The sequence below is a fragment of the Populus nigra genome, chromosome 1 (assembly GCF_951802175.1).
Source record: "Populus nigra chromosome 1, ddPopNigr1.1, whole genome shotgun sequence".
Taxonomy (NCBI): domain Eukaryota; kingdom Viridiplantae; phylum Streptophyta; class Magnoliopsida; order Malpighiales; family Salicaceae; genus Populus; species Populus nigra.
This window is the reverse complement of record NC_084852.1, coordinates 36,716,825-36,726,182: the sequence shown is the minus strand read 5'-3', so window position 1 is coordinate 36,726,182 and position 9,358 is coordinate 36,716,825. Positions and strand designations below refer to the sequence as shown.

The window sequence follows — 9,358 nt, the reverse complement described above, 5'->3', positions numbered from 1 at the left end:
TGGTTATAAGAATTGTGATAATATGTCATTTTTTCCCTCTTTTATGCTATTTTCTAGTGAGTTTTTATCTACTTTCTCAAAATCAAAGACTGAAAAATAAACAAAATAAAATTTTGGATTGAAATGAATTGTATCATGAATTTAGGGTTAGCCATATATTTTCTCTGTGTCTTATATTCCAGTTTTTTTTCTTTTGATTTGATGTTTTAACCATAATTTCTAACTTAATTTTATATAATTAAGCTATAGATATTACCCCATAGGTTTTTAATCACCTATGGCTTAGTTGTTTTGATGATAACAACAATTGATGAATTTAATATGTTTGTCAAATATTTTAATGTTGTAGGAATTTTTACACATCATTTGAAGTCATTTGGACTCCTTGGATGCAAACAAGACTTGTAGATGCTTAAACTCAATTTAATGTAATTAATTCTTTATGAAATATAATCTGACATCATAAAATAAATTTAATCCAAAAATATTTTTATTGCTAAATTCATCATCCAAAGTATTTTAATTGCCAAAGCATATATGGTGATAAATATATTATGAAAAATCATGTTTATCATATATTTTGGTTTAATCACTCAATTCGTTTTAAAATTAAGAGTAAAGCTTTTTATCCATTTTGAGCTCAAAAGAACTCATCACAAGTGATCTTATACTTTTATTTATTCTTAGATAAGGCGTCAAATTTGTGATTTTAGAAGCAATGTGTTCAATACTCAAGTTGTTTTCACAACAACTCTTCTTCTCTCAATATTTGGGACATAATTATTTCTAATATTTAGAAGAACACTTGGCAGAAAAAGATCTCTCTTTTTTTAGTAACGATAAAAATGAGTTTTTTCCCTCTAAATACCCTTTTAATCTCATGAGAACAAAAAACTCTCTCAATTTTTTTTTTATATAATTTTGAGCCTTGAAAAAGATTGTTATAGGTTAATATTGAACATTAAGAAAAAAAATATAACATCTTTAATCTTGATTCTTGAATACGATCATACATGATTTTTTAATTTTGATCTTGAAAAAAAAATTAGTGTAATCAGTAATGTCTTTTCTGCTAAAAAAACCTTTGATTGATAATGATTACTTGAATAGAGGTTCAAATAATGGAGTAGGCGTTGTCCAGATTATTATAAGAATTGGCGTGTCTCTCTCTTTCTCACTACCCATCTCATTGTATTTGTGCATTGATTAATTGTGTGTTATTGTTGTTGAAAACTATGGTTATTTTATTAAAGTTATAAAGTTTAATTTAACCCTAATTCACCCTTTTTTTTTAGGTATTTTGGTGTTTCAATAGAATGATTCAATTGAAAAAAAAATATTGAAAAAAAAAGAGTCTAATTGTTTTACAGTTCATATGAACAACAAAGAAATTACGTGTACACCCTAGTTCTTTTAGTATATGTTATAATATTTTTGCTTATTATCTTTACAATTTTATTTTATCCATTTTAATATTATTTTTGGGATTTAGATTTTAAGAATTATTTTAAAAAATAAAAAAATATTATTTTGATGCATTTTCAAGTGAAAAACAACCGCAATTACATTTCCAAACACACTCCAACACAAGATTTGACTACAAAAATTTGATTCCTTCTCCTCTTTTTGGTTTTTTTTACTTATATCAGTCTTAAAATCCTGCAATATAAAGATTTTTTTTGTCAATTTTCTAAAATCCAAAACGACAAGAAACATAAGTTTCCTTTATTTTATTTTCTCTCTTTCTTAGTTTCACTCATTGTCTAGGCAACCAAACAATAGATCTTGACATGCTACTGCTCTTTTTTCTACACAAAAACATCAAAATCGAAACAATCAACAATAACCCCATTGTAGATCTAATCACAATACCTGCAATAATTTCTAGTGTCTAGTAGAAAAAAAATTATAGTCCAGAATAATATATGTAAAGTCAAGGAACACACTTACAATTCCTCTATACAAGAACAATTCCATAAAAATTCATAACCTTAAAACAGATAAAGAAAGCAAAGTTGCAACTGTTGTATTAGGGTTATTGTAAGATAAGAATAACATAATTGTCCTTGCTAATTCAAGTATGTTGGGATAACTCTACATGATTGAATTTTATCATTTAATATTGGGTTGATTGTAAATTGATTTTTGTATTTTTTTAATCATATAATAAAATAATAAAATTCAACTTAATAAAACCTATAACACAGGTCGCGAGTTTGACCAGAATTAATCTAATTTATTTTTTTCCTTTGATTTTTTTTTTATTTCAACCTACTAAGTCGATAATGTCATGTTAAGACAACTTTCATATGATTTAATTTAAAATATGAACTAAACAAAAAGCTCCAGAGGAGGTTTTAAATTTAACCTGTTAGATAATAATACTAAAAAAATTTCTACTGTTTAAAAATGATTTTTTTACATTAAAAAGAATGTTTCAATCCAAACTTAAGCATAGTGCCTGAAATAACCTGTAAATGCTACTTGATATGCAAACAATGCCATTGCATAAAAAATCTAAGAATGGAGAGAGTTCAATATATATATATATATATATATATGTGTGTGTGTGTGTGTTTTGAAGGGTAGTGATCCAGCTGCTTAATGATTGGACCGGGATCAATGCCTTTTGGGTTTTATAGGCCTTTTATGATGGGGAACTGAACGGGTCTGTAACTGGGTTAAATGCCTTGTTAAACGGGCAAGGCCCATTTTGCCATTAGGAACACGATGCCGTTGCGTCCTTCTTTTTATCTTGTTTTTTTTTCCTTTGAAAGGAGACGGCAGTGTCGCAGACGCCCGCCCTCTCTACGAGCAAGCGAAAGGCTCTTCCCAACACGTCGAAATTTAATACTACAGCCAATACAACAATGACACGTCATCTTTATTCCGCGTGTAATCCATCCGGCATCAAACACCCATCACTTGAACCCGTTTGGTATTGCGTAATTGCTGTTTTTTTATCTAGAAAAATATAAAATTAATGTTTTTTAAAATTTATATATAAAAATAATTTTAAAATTTTAAAATATTATTTTTTAAAATATATTTTTAAAACACAAAAACAGATGGAATTTCCCAGCAGGCCACCGAATTGCCTAACTCTCGAATGCAAATCAACAGAAATCGAAGTACTTTCTCGTAATTCAATATTTCCCTATTTAGCTCACCAACACCCAAAACTTAAACTTAAACCCCCTTTTTATTAATATTATTATTTTTTTCTAAGATTTTTTAGGAAAGAAAAAGAATCGTTCAATTTCGCCGTGACTCTGTTTCTGTTAATTTCTTAGATTAGATTAGATTAGTTTTTGTGTATGTGAAAGTGAATGGAATCATTTTGTGTGATCTCCATAAGATAATTAAACGACTTAGTTTTCTTTCATTCTCGATCTCTCTCAGTCTGCTTCTGTAATCCTAGCGTCTCCATGGCTGCACCTTTCTTCTCTACTCCGTTTCAACCTTACGTTTATCAGGTACACAATTTCTCTCTGTTTTCACAATTACGTGTATATAATTGGTTGCTTAGGTCAACGAATAAAAACTAAATTGATGGATGTTGAATTTAGGGTTTTAGTGTGGTTTGGTGTTTGATCCGTTTCCTCATTGAGTAGTGTAAGTGATTTTGTTACTCAATTTGATATAAATGTGATCTATGTTTCCTAATGGAACAAGATTTTGTGTATATTGGGATTTTTTTATAGCTATAGAATTAAGGAATGTTGTGGAATTGGCATCGCTTAATTTTAAATGGGTTTGTCTTACATTTTAAGGTTCTGACCTCATCAGCAAACATTGATCAGAAATCTAGTTATGTAAACTCTTCTTCCTGTGGTTCTTGCTAGCTCAGTCTTCGATGTTCTTAGGAATTAAGTTTGGTTCTTCATTGGCTAGTGCCTACATCAATATGAATATGAATATGAATATGAATATGAAGATTGTGTAATCAGAATGGATGAGGAGGGAGCTATTGGATGAAGATATAAGAAGAATGTGCTGAAGAATACAATAAAATAGGAATGATTAATATGGCTAATAAAAGGAAAATAAAATGTGATTTGAACAGAGTTTGTTCGAGTTTGTTCCACGTGGAAAATGTTATGAACCTTTTATTTTAGGAAGTCCTACCGTGGTGTAATGTTTTAAACTGATTTTAATGGATAATTTATGAATGAAATTTCACCATACAATTTATATCATTGATTATTAGTATAGATTGAAACCAATGTGCGTTGGTGTTGGTCCACCATATGCTATGTTTGGGATATTTGCTTTAGTTGTTTCCACTTGTTTTCTTTAGGAGAGCAACAAAATTGATTTGTGTTGATACGTGGTTTATTTGCTAGTCCTGTGGATATCAGTTGCTCTGGTTTGGTATCATCAGTTCTGTCCTCTTTTGAAGTCTAGTTTGATCTGAAGATCACCAATTTATATTGCCTCCTTTGTTGTTGAGTGTCTATATTTGATTTGCTAATATTACATACACTGCATAATCTCACGATGGGGGATAATGTGATGTAGAATCATCAAGATGCTGTGATACCGTTCCAGATTTTTGGGGGTGAAGCTCAAGTAGTTCAGGTGTGTGTGATAATTATCTCTTGCTATATGCCCACTCTTTTTTGCTTCCCTGCTTTAAATTTTTTCTTTGGTATTGATTTGTGAATCCATCAGATTATGTTGAAGCCACAAGAAAAAGTTATTGCAAAACCAGGTAAGGTGATCAAAACGCTGTTTTCTTTATGGCTTGTACAATCGTGTGTTAGCTTTGCAGCTGACTGATATTTTATTTGTGTTTATCTTCTGCATTTAAATGATTAAACACCCCTTTCATTCACTATTACTACGCTGCGTGGAACTAACATCCAGGTAAACTGCAGGCTCCATGTGCTTTATGTCTGGGTCAATTGAAATGGAGAATGTTTTTATCCATGAAAATGAAGTAGGTGTCTGGCAGTGGTTTTTTGGCAAGGCTGTTACCAGTGTAGTCTTCCACAATCCTGGTCCAAGTGATGGATTTGTTGGAATTGCTGCACCTTCTCTTGGAAGAATCCTCCCGGTTTGTCCTTCCAACTGTCAAGTTCTGAGATGCCTTTTTTTTTTATCTTGTGTTGTAAAGCTCGTGATCCCAAATTTTGATTTAATACGAGTAGCCATTGGTTTGTAATTTGTCTGGTCTGGTGTTTGTTTGTTCTGCAGATTGACTTGGCAAAGTTTGGAGGAGAGATTTTATGCCAGGTAAAGCTAATTCACACTTTTGTTTGTGTCCCTGGTTTTGCTGATAATAATCTTGTCTTTGTATTGGACATTTTGCAAATGAAAAAACTTGTATACTCAAGTCTTCTCCTATTATATGATTTTCAAAGTGAAAGTATGTCCTTTTCTCCTTACTTTTTTACCTGCTGCAAATTTATTAGTTGTGAAATTGTTGCGTAGCCAGATGCATTCCTTTGTTCCGTCAGTGATGTGAAGGTCAGCAATACAGTAGATCAGAGGGCACGTAATGTCATGCCTAGTATAGAGGTGAGATTTTGTTGGTTGTCAGAGCACTCTCCACACTGAAGGTTCAGTTTTGTCCGTTTGCCTTTGTTGACTGACTGTCATGGTCCTTCAAGCGGATTTTTTTCTTTTTTTCAACCTGTCTATATGTGTACTTTCCTCAAGTCTTCCGATTTATTTATTTGACGGGGATATTGATGCTTCTCTAGGGATTTTTAAGGCAGAAACTAACTGGACAGGGACTTGCATTTATTCTTGCTGGAGGATCTGGTATGTATTTTCTGACATCTTAGGAACTATTAAGGACATATAAAAGTATGGGTCTTCCCTCAATACTACTGTATGCATTTGGATCAGGAACAGCTAGCCTCTTAGGCATATCTCTGTGGGTTGGAATATCTTGGCAGGCTTCAGTGTCAGGCCATGCTTGTTTCCAACACCCACTCACTTGTTTCCTTTCTGGTCTTCTCTTTATAATGTCATTTTCCTCTTTCACTGCTTTAACCCTTTTTGTGCTTGATCTTTGATTATATATACTTTTTTCATGAATGTGTTTACTGTTTTTTCCTTTTTGTCACACGAGTTTCTGGATCCATCCCGTTTTGCATTGACCCTGGCAGCTTTATGGCTTTCATTTTTGCTAGTTGCACAGAAAGTTCTTGAGGTGGGTGAGGTATTAGCTGTTGATGTGTCTTGCATTGCCGCCCTTAATACCACTGTCAATGTTCAAATCAAGTACAATGGGCCCGTGAGACGGGCAGTCTTTGGGGTTAGTCACTCTTTTTATGGATTTCACTCTCTATCTCTATCGTCATTTTTTTGTTTACTTTAGTCTTTGCTTCTCGAAGCCCCTTATTTTTAATGACGCAGCAGACTTCCTTCTTTATACTGTGCTTGTCATTCAATCATAGTAATCAGTTAGTACTCAAGGCTTCTTGCCTAATGTGATATTGTTAGTTGGCTGAGTCAGCCCCTTTGCAGTGTCGGCATAAGTGAGGTTAATCCTGAACAGAAAACAGATAAAATTTGACTTTGACCATGCCATAAGGTCCTTTTCATGTCTTGGTAGCAGCAAAATATAACAATGCAGGACCTTTGTCATTTTTCATATAGGAAATAGACTCGCTAATTTGCTTTAATTTTTATCCGACGTCAAGCGCACCAGGTTACCCTTCTCTGTTTCTGCACAATGAAACCCAAGTGCTCATTTTCAGGGACCCAAAAACCACAATATAAAATAATGAATTAATGTAGAGATTGCTTCTTTGTTTGTGAAAAACACCCTGCATTGCTTGAATTAGATAATTAACATTTTGCAAGAATTGGCTGTTCTTAACCGTGTCTTTGAAATTGCAGGGTGACAATTTAGTAACAGCCACTCTAACAGGACCAGGCATCGTCTTTATCCAAAGTTTGCCCTTCCGACGGTTTTCCCAGCGCATTGCTAGGTAACAATCATTTTGCAGCATGGCTACAGAATTCTGATTTGCTTTCTTATTCAGTTTTCATCTTTTGTTTTTTGTCCGTTCTCTCCATTTGAGGTTTATAAAAGTTAATTGTTCTCCATTGCAATTGACAGGGCAGTGACATCCCCAAACATGAGAGATACTCCAAAGTTCTTTGTGCAGATTGCGATTTTCTTCTTTCTGGCGTATGTTGTGATTGTATCTTCGTTAATCTTGACCGATGTATGAACTCTTCCTTTACTTTCTTTTCATTTTTTTTTATTAAACCCCACATTATAGCCCTTGATCAAGCGTGTTGCTGCAGTTTATTTAATTTGAATATAATCAGATCAATACAAACAAGGGGTTTGAATGGGTCTTCTTGGATTTGTGTATTCTGTTCGTTATGTTTCTTGATCCGAGGGAAAAACATACACTTGGGCTTCATGTTACTGTTGAAGTAAGAAACTCTGGGAGTTGTTACAAAGTGGAGCGGATACAGGGACTGGCATGGTGATCGCCCTTGTATCTCAAGAGATTGTTATGGCAGTCATTGACTTTGACTTTGAAAGATATTAACGAGTTGCATGTCATTTCATAGTTCTAATAAAATAAAATAAATTAGGTTATTTATGTATTTTGTTGCTTTGAAAATAAAATTTAAGTAGACGATTTTGTCGATCCAAATTGAAATCATCACGTGATTAGTACCGGGTAAAATTACTTTTACCCTCTTAACATTTGAACGTGGTTTCACTTTTTCTCAGTAGTTTTAAATTTTAAATTTTATATATTGGGTTAATACAAGATTTAAATTTTAATGAAAAAATATAAATATCCTCTTATATAATCTAACCCCAAAGAAGGGAACGACATATCAATCCAATGTACATGAATTTCAATTTTTGATTTTCGATTCTCCCTCTCCACAATCCTCTCTTCCTCTTCATAAACTACAAACCAAACACAAATTAGAACAACCTCTTCTCTTTGTAATTGATTTGTTTTTCTATTCTCTAATGGAATTCTTTTCTCATCTAAAAGTTACCAAAACTCAGGTCTGAGATTCAACCTGAAAAATAGTTTTACAAATTGAGATGTCAAGATTCACACCAATTTTTTTTTGGTTAAATATTGGTAATGTTGAATTATGTACAAAACCTATCTTTTCATTTCATAAAAAATACCTAATTTTTGTACAGAAATCTCGTCAATCCTGAACTAGCAAAACCCTACCATATGAATTTTTTTGTTCAATCACAATATTTAGGATCTTCAACATTTTTTGCAATTTATAAATGAATTATTGTTTTTTTTTCAGAGACCCTGAAAAAACCTTCAAATCTGCTTTATGCAAGATGTTGTTCATATGAAACCTATTTTTTTTTAATCTATGATTAACTTTGTTTAATCTTTATCTAATATTTAATTAATTGTTTGCATGAGACAAATGTCATATTTCATTGTGCACCATGGCAGTGAGACCTTTATAAAAAAACAGTGGCCCTAACTATTTATTTTACATAGACATGTGGCTCATCTACAAACACTTTTTTTTTTGTTGAATGGGTTTCAAATTCAAGATGATAAAGGAAACATTTTTTTTTTTTATGATACTTCAACATTAAAGATGTTGTCTTTGCATGAAGATAAAGAAGAAATCCACATACCCATTGATTGATGCAGATCTAAAAGGTAATCCTTTAACTTTTTAAATGCCTAAATGCTACTGAAGTAAACCTAATAATGTTATGCCACGTGGTATAAGTATTTTCCTACTTGTAATAATGATAATAATAATAATGATGATGATAAAGTAATTAATTAATGAAAATGATATAGGTGAAGGTGATCAGGATGTTGACAGTGTTGATGTAAGGTGTTATTATTAATGAAAATGAGTATGATAGTGATAATATGGATGATTATATTTCATCAGATGATGAGAGGTTTGGATTCTCCAATGAAGATGAGGATAAATGAATTGACAACATTAATAATGATTTTAGTATGGAAAATATATACGATGATGTTTCTAATTTTAAGAAGGAATGGAAATTAAGTAGTGAAGATAATGATGATGTTCCTTTAAATGACAAATCTAGGAGAAGTAGTGAGGATGAGATTAGTATGAGTAAGAAAGACAATTTAGATCTAACCTTTAAATTTAAATACAAAAGAATTAGAGTTTTGGTTAATGGGTCAATAAATTTTAAAGAGTGTTTAATATTTAATATTATTCATAATTTCAAGTATGTCGAGAGAATATGAAGTGAACTATGGCTATCATCTTAAAATAACTATCCATTAAAAGGAGAAATTGAGTGCAAATTGTTTAAGTAATGGGTGCACATGAAAGATTTATGCCTCATTTGTATCTAGTAGCAACTAATTCAACATGAATAACAAAACAT

General features: G+C 31.8%; 1 protein-coding gene across 1 annotated transcript; it reads left to right on the top strand.

The window, feature by feature from the left end:
• The first annotated feature begins 3,069 nt into the window (after positions 1 to 3,069).
• Positions 3,070 to 7,324, top strand: LOC133683684 (uncharacterized). Its single transcript, XM_062106790.1, has 11 exons — positions 3,070 to 3,476; positions 4,522 to 4,581; positions 4,675 to 4,714; positions 4,881 to 5,059; positions 5,200 to 5,238; positions 5,437 to 5,523; positions 5,709 to 5,769; positions 6,144 to 6,268; positions 6,856 to 6,947; positions 7,079 to 7,187; positions 7,270 to 7,324. The coding sequence occupies exons 1-11, from the start codon at positions 3,429 to 3,431 to the stop codon at positions 7,276 to 7,278; spliced, it is 849 nt and encodes a 282-aa protein (XP_061962774.1). The 5' UTR covers positions 3,070 to 3,428; the 3' UTR covers positions 7,279 to 7,324.
• Positions 7,325 to 9,358: the final 2,034 nt, after the last annotated feature.